Consider the following 15264-nt stretch of genomic DNA (forward strand, 5'->3'; position numbering starts at 1 on the left):
TAATAATTTTGATTCTATACTCGTCTCATATTTTTGTATTTAGAGTACAAGTCTAATTAGGATCGGATAATGCCGGTACATGCGGAAACAGTAATCGGTGCCATCTCTAATCAATGCGAGAGTAGTAAGTTGAAAAAAAGAATAGCGCGTGTAAGAAGAGAGAGCGTGAGAGTGTAGAGAGACGCAGGCAGACTTCTCCTCACAAATAAAATGGGCCTTTAGGGCAAATTGTTGCTTCCTGTTTTTCTTTGTTTCTCTCATTCTCGCTCGCGTGTAAATTACTAAAATTCCCAAACTGAAACAAAATTAAATAAATAAAAACAGGAGAGAGAGAGAGAGAGTTCTTCCTCAGAATATACACATATACGAGAAGAGAGCATCAAGAAACACATTAGAAAATAGAATTACACACAATCTACACAGGAAGAAGAAGGGAGTTAAAATACCCACAAAAAGAGGAAAAACAAGATAAATATTTGATATTTGTTGTCCCTTTTTATTCAATCTCAAATTGAGAGATCTTGTCCCTCTACAATGCCTTCTTTGTTGTAGCGGACAAGGTAATCTCCACTTCATGGGTTTTCCCTAATTTTTATTAACACGATTGCCCTTTGATTTTTTGTTTTTCCTTTTTCCCGATTTTTTTCTTCCCATTTACGCTTTGAATCCATCTTCTTTCTCGCTTTTGATTGATGCCCATTTACTCTTAGGAACTTGATAAAAGGTTTTTATTCCTTCTAGTTGTTCTACAAGTTTCTTAATATCAACTTTTTCTTAAAAATACTTTACCATTTTGTTCTCTCCGACTTGAATTTTCATGGGTTTTTGTCTCTGTAGCGGGTTACAATCTTTTCTAGGGTTTTGTCCGATCATAATAGGGTACTGATTGAATTTCGTGATTTCTGGACTGATTAGGGTTTTCATTCAGGAGCACAAGTGTGGAATGTCACATCAATCAAGGAAATTGGAGTTCTGTATTGGGCAGTTTACGAGCTGTGTTTTTGAACTCTGGGATTGAATAGACTGGTTGTTTAGGATTCTTAGTATCGGGCATGGAAGAGGATTGCTCGCATAGGTTTGTGTAATTGTAATCAGTAATCCGCCTTTCTGTTTTCTAGAGGGTAAGGATTTTGTCTGTTACGAGTGTTTTGATCTTAAGCTAGGGGATGATTTGGATATTTGGTTTTGGTTATGAGGGAAGGGAGGTGCTGGTTCTATATTGGCTAACTAGGCAACATAGAAGATCAGATTGTAGTGAACCTTTTTCATTTCTCAAGAAACCTTTTGGACTGACATAATTGGAGCTGAGTTCCTCACTAAGGAAGAACCTTTCGAAGTTACTGTTGCAATTGGGATTTCTTGAACTATTTCAGTGTAGTAGTACTATTGTAGATTTGATTTAGTGGAAGTAGCGATAACATTTATAACTAGCTCTGTTTTCCTGTGAATTCTGGTTTAACTCTTTGCACATTTTGGTGGACAATACTGAGCAGTTGGTCTATTTTGGAATCTGTATTGGGAGTGAACCAGAGGCTCATGGAAGATTGTTGAAGCTGGAAATGAATGCAGGGACATGGTGCATGGACATGAGCATGGTTACTGGTTTGTTCCCTTTTTGGAACAGTGCTACTGGAAAGTAATACAAACATTTTCTTTTGTGGTGGTTGTTCGTGTTTTCTATTCTGCCATTTTCTGCCATGTCGCGTTGCTTTCCATTTCCGCCACCAGGATATGAAAAGGAGGCTAGAACATATGACTTGGACTTGTTAAAAAAGGTTAAATTGCTAACCTTCTTTTTCCATAATGTTATATGTTGGCATGACATTGATTATGGCAATGGAAAGAAATCCAGCTCCAAGAAGCATTAGATTGAAATTGTCCAGTGATTCCCAAATGGCATGATATATTATACACTTTTGAAAGTATTTTGTTGTCTCCTACAATTCAAGTGTATGCACTTTTTTCTTTTTGTGAAAGGAGCCTCCATTAAGGACAAAATGTTACTTTTGTAACTTGAGCCACATTAATATCTCTTTAAAGAACAGATAAGCCTTAAATTTGTAGAAATAAAAAGTTCAACTAGGAGTCTTGAATTATCAAAGGTGAAAGTGAACTTGAATTGCTAACTAGAATTCTTTAGGCAGAGTTAGGCACTTCTGATAGGCTGATTAATCACAGCTTTATTCGTTCTTTGACCTAACTCTGGGTTTTGTATGATGAGATATCTTCTTGGATTTGTTATTGCATGCATCCATGTAGCTAGCCCGATTCTATGATATTCCCTTAAGATATAAGCAACTTTTTTTTTTTTCCTTTTTAAATAAAACTGGTAATACTAGACATTTATTAGGCTTTACTGCAAAATTTTGCATTTGGAGTTATTTCATGCTATGATTTTTTCATGTATATTAATTTTCCCTTTCTCTTTTTGACTTGTCTTTGTGAAGGGGAAAGTCATTATCTTTTGAATCTAGAAAAAAATATTCATAATTGCTAGTTCTTCTGAGTGTTCAGCGGTTTAATGTGCAGCAGACTGAGACAAAATAAATAAAATAAAGGGTAGTGAATGTCTTTATTTTGGTTCTCCTATTGTCACTGTTTATGATGTCAATTAGGGTTTTGAATGAAGATTCTTGGGATTGGGTGTTGTTAAATGAGATGCGTTGGTGATGAATTATTTTCAATAAAATCAAAGGAGAGTGGGAGAAAAATTTCAAGTTGTCAGAGGACATCCCTTGATTCTGTTTTCAACATAATTAAGTTGTTTTTGCACCTAGAAGCCTGCAACATTTGAAAGTTTGTGAACATCGATATTTTAGATTGAAAGATTTACAATCGTACAACACATACTTAGATTACTGAGTGAAACGCTTAAATTTTAAATTCCAAATTAGATCTAATGTATTCTGTTTCAGTTAGACTTTGCAGGACATCATTTTAACCCTGTTTTGAATATCATTGAAACGTTTGCATTATCTTTTGCTAGTTATTTTCTTCTGCATAAATCTTTCCAGTTGGGGCTTGAACTTCAGCATATATATGATGGGGGCGCATTCACATTCTGGAAACATATGGCTTACAAAAAAATTGTTCTGTCAGTTAAACTTCTGCTTATGAGCAAGAGCTGGTCAAGACTTTTTTTTAACTTACTATTAGATTTTGCTAGCATAAGATCGTTCATCCCTTTCGGCTTTCAGGTAGTGGAAACCAAAAGGGGATCGGTCATTCTGATATTTCTTATTTGGCCTTCCATTACCAATGTTTGATTGAGATTTTTGATAGCTTGTGACTACGTAACTGCTTTGCACTATTTCCAAGCTTTCTTGGAGATATCGTTGTAAAAGATTGACTATTGAAATGGACTCATTCTTCCTTTTAAGTATGGCTTTACTACAATTCCAAAAGCCTCTATATCGGGACAAGTGAAGCTACTAAAAGTTTACAATTACTTTACATCCACCAAGTGTAATTCTTGGCTGATCTGTCAATCAAACTGAGTGCAAGTGAGCATCAGTAGTGTACTGAACTTCCTTCATATGAATTTTAAACCACTAAGATTAGTAATGATGGAAGTAAGTTGATCTTTGCTTGCTTTTAGCTGTATAAATCATGATCATTGTAGTGAATGTGAGTCACATGTCGAGGTTTCTTTTTTTTAAATTATTATTTTCTAAATGGCTGAACTGGTTTGAGTTTCAAGGTGTAATGACTAGTGTTTACTTAACTTGAATCATATTGGCTCATGATGAATTCATATCAGATGCCTGTTGGAATTAATTGCATTACCCATATTACCTTCTACATTTCACGCAACTTGAGATCCATTGACAGTGATCATGGATTTGCAGCCTTCTAGGACTTATAGGTGACAATTATGTGTTAGGTTCAAATTTTGTTTTGGTGAGTACAACACTATCCACCTCGTTTTTCCTGACTACCATTTCCATAGGGCAAGCAAATTATGCATTTGATGTCATGCACATGGTTAGTTGTGTTGTTTTGACTTCAGATCTTATGCCACCTTTCCTGGTTGGAAGAATAACTGGAACTTCAAAGAGATTATGTACCTTATGATGGATATTTTATCATTATTTGATAGTTGTATTGTACATCATACTACAGTTATGTTTTTTTTTTCTCCTGAAACAGATTTTTATTTATCAGTTTCTCACTAAATGATGGATAGCGCTAGATGTTTGGAGAACTTTGTTCACTTTAGTGTCTTAATATTATAACTTCATTTAGATTGCCTTTTATGCCATTTAGTTAAGATTATACACCTTTAAGGTTTCCAGTGCTTTACATATACGTTAGTTATAGAAAATATCCATGTATGCATCTAGTGTTCTGAACCACCTGGTTTCTATCCCATTTATCACTCGGTTTTCAGTCACACATGACACTTGCTTTCCATCACAATCATCAGTTTGGTTCTACAAACTCCTTGTGCTCTGTGGACTCTTACGTATTTGTTCCATCAATGATGATGGTAGTAATGTAAGGTCATTCACTAAGCTTAGAGACAAACTCTGCATGTTTATCTGAATTAATTGTGTCTAATGTGCCTATTTTGCTCATTATGATTCATGTTGGCACATATCGACATGGAAACAAATTTCGTAGGCAATTTTATTTTGCCAGTTGTGCAGGTCTGATACCTGTTTTTCCTTGCTACTTTAGAAATGTTCCATTTATCATACGGAGTCTTCCATAATGGTGTTTAGGTTCGTAGATCATGTTAATTTCTGCTATTTGGGACGTGACTCCTCCTTTTCTGGTTTCCTCTCTCAGTATTAATGCCATTTTTCCTTGTAGAAGGGCAGTAATAATTGCACTTTTGTGATTAATATAATAAGAAGATTTATGAAAGCATATAAATGCTGTTGGATGCTCTTCTGATTAAAATCCTTTGATGTCTGATAGCAATGAATCTTATGTTAATTACTCTTACCACTATTAGTATAATGCACATTGTTTTGTGAAATCAGTTAGTCTGCATTCTGAATAGATTCTAAAGACGTCTTGTTTGAAGTATTAATTTTGCTATTTTTTTTTTTAAGATTTTAGGTAGAAATTTGAAAAATATGCCAGTTTTGCCCATTATAGTGTTTGGCCCTTGGGGTGTGACATCCTTTCCGTGATTTTTTCAGGAGAAGGACAAAGAGAGAAAGCTTAAGAAGGAGAAGAAAAATAGAGAAAAGAGAGAAGGTAAAGATAAAGAAAAAAAGGAGAAAGACAGAAGTGAGGGAAAGCATAGAGACAAGAAAGAGAAAAAGGACAAGGACAAGCACAAAGACAAGAAGGAGAAGGACAGAGACAAGGACAAAGATAAAAGCACTTCAGATAGCAAGCCACTTCCAAAGCAAGCTGAGCATATCAGTGTAGATAAAGCCTCAGATGAAAAGAAATTTCCTGTCAAACCTGAGGCGAATACAGGGAATATATTTCTCCAGAAAAGAAAGGAACAGGAATTAGATACAAACAGTCTCCCAGGTGGGAAAAAAACTTCGAGGCAATTTTTGGGTTACAGTGAGACGGTATCTCAGAACAGCCTATTTACTGAGCCACCAAAGGATTCTAAATTTCTACAACAGGCGGATAGGGGGATCAGAGATGAAGCCAGAGGAGCTGGGAAGCAGTCAGTTGAGAAGTTCACGGGTGCAGATGCAAGGAATGATGAGGGAATGGTCAGGTTGGCGGCCAAGTCTACCGGCACTTCATCTGATGGTAAGGAAAAGATCAAGAGAAGTGACGCCAAGAAGTCAGATGACCAAGGTATCAAGAATGGGTCAAAATTTATTGGGAATGTCACATCTCCTGGAATTGTTCAGCCTAGAATTGATAAAACATCAAAACCTCCTGAAAACGACTGTGAGAAGAGGATTGAAGGAAAAGAAAAGAGCAAAAAAAAGGAATCTGATGATAGACAAGGGGATAAAAGGAAGGACAAAGAAGGCCGTGAGAAGGAAAAGAGTAGGGATAAAGAAAAGAGAAAGGAGGAGAAAGCAAAACAGAAAAGTCAACATAAGAAGACAGAACCAGATAAATTAAAAGAAATCAGCAAGGATGATATTATTACAGGTATCTGTAATGCAACAACCTCTCAAATTCCTGAGGAGAGCATCAAGAATCCTGTCATTGAAGGAAATCCTAAGAAAAGAAGGGACTTGGACACAAATGGGTTCTTGAATGGTGAGTCATATTTAGCATGACAACAACCATTTATTTTTTTTTTTTACCTCGGCTCTCCCAATGTTTTTTACTCGTCCATGTTTTGGGTAAAAGATTCTGTTGATATACAAAATCCTTTTTCTGATTAAGTTCTGACCGCCAGTAGTTTATTAATGATAATCTGTGTTGTCTTTGCATATCGAAAAGCATATGCATTGCTGTTCATTGATTATTGTTAAATTTTTCCGTCACAGCTGATGACCTTAGGCCTAGTAAGGTGCTAAAACCTACTTCCTCGCATCCACCGACACAGAATGGAAAGATATTGGACATTGAAGGAAATCCTAAGAAAAGAAAGGACTTGGAGACAAATGGATTCTTGAGTGGTGAGTCATATTTAGCATGGCAACAACCATTTATTTATTATTTGTGTTATCTTTACATATCGAAAAGCTTATGCATTGTTGTTCATTGATTATTGTTATGTTTTTCATGTTACAGCCGATGACCTTAGGCCTAGTAAGGTGCTAAAACCTACTTCCTCGCATCCACCGACACAGAATGGAAAGATACTGGAGGCACACTGTCCAGTTCTGTCAGGTAGGCAGGGGACTGTCAATAAACTACAGCCAGATGGTAAAGAACACAGGATAAATGGTATAATACAATCTCCAGCATCATCCATCTCCTCGGCGATTTTGGCACCTTCAATCCTTGCAAAGCCCTCGACCGCAACTGTAAAGGCAGGTCCACTTGTTGAACCGCCCAGGAAACTACCCCATCCCGACTCTAAGCGTCTCAGTGAGTTGCTTACACTGCCGAAAATGGAAGACTATTCTGATTTTGATGACCAAGATTGGCTATTCCATGGCACTGATTCTCAATCAAAGAAGCCCAAGGTGGGCTCTTTTGGAATGGATGAGATACCACTGGTGTGGTCAGAAGCTCTCCAAATAGAACCTGTTGATATCTGTGCATTGCCTTACGTAATTCCATACTGACTGATCGAATTGTTTGCTGTGCTCAACAATCCTGCTCCTTTTGACATTGCCTAGATCACACTGTGGAGGAGTTTGGATAGCAGCTTATGGCCCTTGGATTGGATTGATTATTTATTTCTGAATGCTGCATTATTCTCGTTATTACTGCTTCGTTGCGACCTTCTCACTGTCTCAGTTTTGAAACAGAGCTTTGGACAGAAATGATCATGATCCTCTATGCAGTATTACACAGCTTGAGCATGACTTAAGCAATGGAACATATACTGCTTCGTTGCAGCAGATGACCTTCTGACTGTCTCAGTTTTGAAACAGAGCATGACACAGCTCGAGCATGATTTAAGCAATGGAACAGGTACTACTTTGTTGCAGCGGATGACCTTCTGACCGTCTCAGTTTTGAAAGAGCTTAAGCATGATTTAAGCAATGGAACAGGTACTACTTCGTTGCAGCGGATGATCTTCTGACTATCTCAGTTTTGAAACAGAGTGACGGATGGAAATGATCATGATGGCTCGAGCACGTCTTAAGCAGTGACAGGTGCTACGGATGCGAGTTGCGGTACCACTAATTGATTGAAATGGAAAAGGCAATTAAGACAACTGAAATGCCAGGGGTTGATGCATAAGCAAAGCTGGTGAAACTTAGATTTTCAATATGGTTGAAGGTTGTAATTGAGAATGTAAAGATAAACCAGCAGTGGTAATTGCAACTCCATCACAATTTTGTTCTGTAACATAGAAGAAGTCACTCTTATTTACAAGAAATGTAAGATAGAGAGAGGGAAAAGAAAAAAAGAAGTAGAGTTCATTTATTATTCACCTATTCTCTTCTGTAACTGCTTTTCACTTGTGTATAGACATGGGTTGGTTCACTGCTAATTATTATCTCTCTTCACTTGGTCTCTCTACTCATGCTTGCTTAACGATTTTTGCCACATAGTTATTTGGGTTAAGTTAGGAAAAAAGAATCCCGTGTCTCCGTGTTCTGATACTTTCAAGAGGATTGATTTTTTTAGAGTTTGTTTTTGAACTTTTTCCAAATTATTTGTTGTAGAAAGAGTTAATGTTAATATTGTTTTTCAAATTTAGCAAGCTTTATAGGAAAAAGAGTTAAAAAAAGAAAAACCCCTTTGGTGCTACTTTATTGATGGAGTTCATAGTTAATTTTGGCCACAGGTGGGAATTGTGTATTTGATTTCACAATACGACATAAATAAATTCAATACAAATAAGTTATTGGAGAAATCACAAAAAAATACCACATTTGAAGGTTTTATTCCGATGTGTAATTGCCATAATTTTTTTGTAGGCGCCTTTGATTTTTTTTTTCTTAAATACCATTTTCTCTCTTTTGCATTTTACCGTACAATTTTATTTATTTTTGGTTTACAGAGGAAGGCTAAACGCCCAGAAGAACAAAGGAGAGGAAGAGAGAAGAAAGCTCATAGTTGTGAGCGGATAACTCTACTTAGTCTAAACCTCTACTATCATAAGCGAGGATATCTTGGAGGCCTGCAGGAGGCACACCAAACTCATGGTGATCCAAGGAATATAATCATGTGAAATTCGCCAGCCAGTCAGCAGCGCGGTTTCCTTCTCTATATGAATGAATAAAGATTGTATCCCACTCTCTGTCGCAGTAAGAGATGCATTTGTGAATGAGCCATGAGAAAGGATGATGAATGTCCACTGTGCTAGTCATAAACCGTAGTACGACTTGTGAATCTAGCTTGATAATTACCTTTCCGAACCCCTTCTGCTACGCAATCTGGAGCCTAAAATAGAGACCCCACAATTAAGCCATTGAGGAGGTACAATATCCTATGTTGGCCCTAAAGCCGCCACACCATCTCCCTAGGCAATCTCTAACAAGTCTCCAGCCGAGGCTAAGCCGAGATTACCCTTGCAGGCATCGTCTGTATTGAGTTTTACCCATCTCTCACTTGGCGGTTGCCAAGAGACCCGTATCGTTCTCGATATGCGATAAGGGCTTCCGGCCTGAGTTGCTTTTGCTTGAAGGAACTCAACACAAAATTGGGTGCTTAACGCAATATGATTGCCTGGTAGGCCCTTAGATGAAGAATTAAAGCACAACAGTATCACAATAATGAAGAAAACCTCCTTTGAATTAACCCTTAACCGAATATAGAAGTTTAGCTACAAATAGCCATGGAGAACAACCTTTCTCTCTTGTGAAAGAGAGAACAAAATAAAAATAAAAGCTAAACCTAAAAACTAAAAACGGAATGAAAATTGAATTCTGATTATAAAAATGGAATGCCCCATTAGAGATAGATCCTCTCCTATTTATAGGAGTTCTCCAACCCTAATTAGGAGATAAATCCTAACTAATTATAAAAAATAAATATTCTAACTTCGTAATACTAATTGACTTCTTCCTTCCTGATTTGTAGGCTCAAAACTCTTTAATAGACATCTGAAAACGTGATGGAATGAAACAGATTCGCACTTGATATGTTTGGAAAGATTTCTGCTCGTCTGGTTCTTAGTCTTGGGCAAGACTAACTCTCAGTTTTGACTTCAGGTCTTTAAAACAGTTCCAAATTTTATCTTTAGCCAAATTAGCTCGAAATAGCCCCAATCCAGCTCATTTCTTCATAATAAGTCCCTGTAGAGGCATAATACACAAAACAAGCAATAAAACCCGTGATAATAATCAAACCAACTAACAAATAGCATAACAAGTGGGTATTTTATCGCTAAAATATGCACTTATCAATTACCCTTGCAGGCATCGTCTGTATTGAGTTTTACCCATCCCTCACTTGGTTGTTGCGAGGAGACCCATATCGTTCTCGATATGCGATAAGGGCTTCCGGCCTGAGTTGCTTTTGCTTGAAGGAACTCAACACAAAATTGGGTGCTTAATGCAATATGATTGTCTGGTAGGTCCTTAGTTTTAAAAACTAGATCATTGCGCAAACGCCATATCCACAAATGCTGAAGGCGAAGAACAACGACCATGGGACATTGCGGTACTGCTCAGTACTTTGGAGATTATCGGTCAGCTAGGGACGCAGGGCAGATTGAAAAAAGGATGTTCTTGTATGTCCAGGAACTACTTGGAGCCAACCTACATGAATATGCGGACAATCCCGTAGTAGGTGGATAGTAGACTCAAACAATCTACACCGATTGCACCGGGGATCAGACGACAAGTGCATATGCATCATGTTCTCGTTGCAGAGAATAATGTTATGCCCCACCTGCCAAAGAAAGCATTTAACGTTCTCAAGGGCATCAGTCCTCCAGATTATCTTCCATAAAAGGTTCAACGACTTCAATAATGGGAGGTTCCAACAGTTCATAGCCTGATTTAGCTGTATACTCCCCTGATGGGCTATCTGACCAAAACCATATATCCGGAGTCTCACTCTATGGACAGATTGCAAATGGTGTAATTTTAAGAAGGCCCGGAGCACTTAGCAGATGACAGATACTATCCCAATTCCATCTAGAAGACATAGGATCCCAATAGTTCGCCACCTTCCAAATTAAATGTTGAGGTGGGACGAGACTCAAAGCCATATCTGCTAATTTTACTTTGCCGCACCAAACATCTTGCCAGAATGAGGTATCTCGACCATTGAAGTTTTGCTTGCCAATTCCAGCGGACATGACTGTACTACCTGCTACAATGCTCCTCCAGGTATGAGAGTGTGAAGGATTAGAATGGAAAACCTCCATCCATTCGCAAGTGTTGCAATATTTGGCACATATGGTTTTAACCCAAAGAGGTTCCTGCTGAACCAGTATTCTCCAGATGAGTTTGGCAACCATTGCTAGATTCATCCTTCGTGCCGTTCGAATGCCTAAACCGCCATCCATTCGTTTTCAATAGACCATTGCCCAGTTCATCAAATTATTTTTTTTGTAGTCCCAAAAGAGCCCCAAATAAAATTTCTGCTTACCATATTGATTCGGGCACAAATGATTTTTGGTAGTAAAGTCGTTTGCATAGTGTATGTGGGAATTGTTGTTAGCACAGACTTAGCAAATGTCATTCCGCCTGCAAAATTCAAGCATCCCGTCTTCCAACCTGCCAACTTATTTTGTATTCTATCTACCACTTGTTGGTATGTATCCTTGGAGACACGGTTGCATCATATTTAGGTCGAGCTTTCCAAGAGTCAAATTAATGAATTCACATTGGTTAACTAAAAAAAATTCTCTCTCATGTCATGGTTGGGGAATAAGACTTGGAATGTTAAAAACACATGGATCAAGATAAAAAAAATTTAATGATTGGACCGAAAAACTAAATTGAAAATTCTTGAAAACTAGAATTACTTATATTTAGGGAAAAAACTAATTGACTGGAATGGATTATATAAGGGAATGAAAAGAGTAGTAGAAAAATAAATAATAAAAAATGAAAGTTCGCTTAAGAAGCCATCAAAGAAATATATGAAAAAGTCTCCGGTAAACTTGATATGTATATATAATTGTAATGTACGTGGCTATAAATTTACTAAAAAAAATTCTCGACATCCTTGATTTTTCTTTTTAATTTTACACGTTGAATGCTAATATTTTAGTTTAGCACATTGAGAACTATTATTCATACAATTGAAATGTTAATTAAGATATAATAAAAATTGGCAATCTACGAGATTTCATTCAATTAATATTATGTAAATAATATTCGTTTATATGTGTTATCATTTTAAGTTAGCAAGAACGACCGAACCAACCAAGAGAAACCGCCAAATCAAAGTATATAGAAATACATATTTCTCAAGACACGTAGACCAATGGAAGACATCCTTAACCCTCATTTTTAGACTAGGATTTATTAATCGTGCATAAGACTAAGGAATTCCAGTTTAGGTAATAACTATAAAAAATACGACCATCACTTAAGAGCGGACACCTGTCCTCTGTGGAAGCTAAAGAAATGTACTAACATCGATTGACAGTTTCACCATTGAGCTCCCTATAAATAGAATACGACTTCACAAGTCAAGGTGCATATGCATTGATCTATTGCAATTACTCTCAATTTCTTAGTACTATGTCCTATACACTGCTAACTTAGGCATCCGAGTAGGATTATCGGTTAACGATCTCAAGCTGATCATCTTTCTGTCTTACTTTAGGCACCAAAGAACTCTCTTCAGGTGACAAAGTACTTTCCCACATAATCAATCGTATCAAATTGATGTGGTGAGCATGAAGCCAACTAACTAGGCGATCCTGACTCATCAAGAAAATACAACTAATCTAACATCGCCATGACAATCTGGAACCCCTTTTGATGGCACCACTAACCAGTTGGATTTTCTTCAGGTAATCCTAGACCTCGATTAACGTAATGAGGTTTGCTTGAGGCCCTTGATCCTTCTAACATGGAATTCATAAACTGTATCCCAAACAAATCCTTTAAAACATGAGCACCATACATCAAGTCACTAACAGAAGACAACCACAGTGGTCAAACTCTAGGAAAAACTGACTGCAACTGAAGAAGCCATTAAGCTGGCAAAAAGATGAGGCTTTGTGGCATATTGTTCACAGCTATCCTCGAAAAGGGAATGCATCTCAAAAGTACTATTAAGAGGGTGATTGGAAAAGGGCTCGGGATAAACAACAAACTCCATATGGAGGCCGAGGAAAACGTTACTGCTTACTTTCCACATTCTATAGTGAGAGCAACTAAAAGGATTCTTACAGGGAAGATTACTCCCCCCTCACCTATGCTGAAGAGTGCGGTAGATACTGCTTCCATAACATATAGAGGAAGGCATGAAAAACGTCTGAGACCCTCAAGATCAGAAGTGCTCAAACACAACATAATAGGAACAAAGCAACAAAGATGGCCATTTGCAATATGGGGTATTGGCATAGTGGGTCCGTTTCCCGAAGCATGATGCTAAATAAAATATCTCGTTGTAGCCGTGGATCATTTCACCAAATGGGTTGAAGCTGAAACCATTTCTATTATGGCATCCATCCGGATAATTGATTTCATGGAACACTTTATACTCAATAGTAGAGATGGCAACGGGTAGGGTACCAACGGATAATGTCATTCCCAAATCCTTACCCTTTTATTTTTTAATTACCCGTACCCGTCCCATTACCCTAACGGGTAATGGTTTTGATCCCATACTTGTCCCATTTAATTTGTGGGTACCCACGGGTACCCTTACCCGTTAAAAATCAATAAATAAAATAAAAACATTACAAATTTAACAAACTATAAATTTAATAAATCATCTATCTAAAAATTAAACAAATTGAACCTTAATTAATAAGAATAAAGTAGTTTAGTGGTATCACTCAATTATTGAAAATAAAAGGTTGGGTTTAAATCTCACGTCTTACATCTAAAAAACAATGATGTTTATTAATATAAAAAAAATTATGATGGGTAACGGGTACCGGGTACCCTATAGGGTATTCCCATACCCGTCCCATTACCCTAACGGATAATGGTTTTGATCCCATACCCGTTCCATACCCTTTTATACAGGGTACGGGTAGTCCCATTAGGGTCGGATAGTGTCAGGTACCCGTGGGTATACTATCCGTTGCCATCCCTACTCAGTAGGTATGAAATTCCCCATACTATAATAATAAAAGATAACAACAAACAATTTGATTGCCAGACTTTTAGAACCTATACAGAAACCTGCACATCAAATTATGGTTTACTTCAGTCTCCCATCCTCAAACTAATGAGATGATCCAAGTTACAAATAGAAATAATGTCCACGAGCTAAAAACAAGACTAGATGCACTTAAAACTCCATTCTCCCTTTCGTATGGTTCAGAAGCTTTTGTTCTAGTGGAGATAAGAGTATCGATTGATCTTCTATAGAAGGGGATAATGAAGAAAATCTACGAAAAAAACTTGATATTGTTGAAGAAAAACGAGATCAAGTAGAAATCAGGATGGCTGCATACTCTCTATATAAAGTACCATTTTACCTTGTGACATCTTTGTTGCAAGGCAACTAATATTTTTAAATTATTTTTTTTTTAAAATTTAAATTTATTATGTAGATTTAAGTTTTTTTTGGTTAAGTATATAGAGTTAAGTTTAGTATTACTTTATTTTATATTTTGGTTTATATGTTATTTGTACTTTTTTTTAATTGTAGTGTTATTTAAATTTTGTGTGTATATTTTTAATATTTGGATAAATTTTAATTTTATTTAATTTTTTTATTTGTTATTAAAATTTATAATAATACTTATATTATTATTATTATTATGTGTTGTATATTTAAATATTCAATTGTACTTATGAAAAAATTGTATCTAGTCATAATAAAATGTATATAATTAATATTAAGACAAACATTAAATATTACACACAATTAAAAAACATTACACGAATTAAAAAATATAAGTTATAAATATGATAAAAATTAATTTATGGATATATTTTAATTAATAATAAAAAGAATAAATGGTATGTGAAAAAATTAATAATGGTAATAAATAATTATTTGTTAAAAATTCTTTTTGGAGTTAAAAATAGAATTGATAATTTGAAAAGTTTTATTGTAGCAACTGTACTGTCACGTTCATATCCGTAATTTTTTATATTTATATCCAATATTAGATTATACCATATTTGTCTATTCAGATATATTATAGACCTAATATATTACTAGCTCCTTAAATTTTTCCAAAATAATAGATTGACTCACTGAACTTTGCAAGTGTCTCACCAGCTCCCTAAACTTATCCATAAAAGTAGATTAGTTCCCTGAACTTTGCAAATGTCCCACCAACTCCATGAACTTGCTTATTATGTAACAACTAAATACAAAAACTTATTAAACCTAAATTCTGAAAATACGGCTTCATCTATTCGAGAGATAATTTTTTCGATTCTCCTACCTTTCAACCTATTATAAGAGTTAGTGTCACGTCCGTGTCTAAATTTCTAGAATTTATACCTAGATATTAATATATATTATAATTATTGGATGTGTAATTTTTATTTGGTGCTATAGGAAAAGTTTGAGGTTAATTTGATGGTTTTATGTGGAAATTAAAAGTTTAGGGTAAGTTTTAAAAGATTATAGAAAGATGGAGGATCAAATATGATATTTGCC

General features: G+C 36.0%; 1 protein-coding gene across 3 annotated transcripts; it reads left to right on the plus strand.

The window, feature by feature from the left end:
• The first annotated feature begins 262 nt into the window (after positions 1-262).
• On the plus strand, positions 263-8077 carry LOC136219312 (uncharacterized). 3 transcript variants are annotated; one of them, XM_066006675.1, is made up of 5 exons: positions 263-560; positions 916-1775; positions 5151-6192; positions 6426-6557; positions 6673-8077. In XM_066006675.1, the coding sequence occupies exons 2-5, from the start codon at positions 1698-1700 to the stop codon at positions 7170-7172; spliced, it is 1752 nt and encodes a 583-aa protein (XP_065862747.1). In that variant the 5' UTR covers positions 263-560; positions 916-1697; the 3' UTR covers positions 7173-8077. The 3 variants fall into 3 exon arrangements, with proteins under 3 accessions (XP_065862747.1, XP_065862749.1, XP_065862750.1); XM_066006677.1 differs by having other exon boundaries at positions 929-1775; XM_066006678.1 differs by having other exon boundaries at positions 1494-1775.
• The last annotated feature ends 7187 nt before the right edge of the window (positions 8078-15264 follow it).

This window comes from Euphorbia lathyris, chromosome 2 (assembly GCF_963576675.1).
Source record: "Euphorbia lathyris chromosome 2, ddEupLath1.1, whole genome shotgun sequence".
NCBI classification, from domain to species: Eukaryota; Viridiplantae; Streptophyta; class Magnoliopsida; order Malpighiales; family Euphorbiaceae; genus Euphorbia; species Euphorbia lathyris.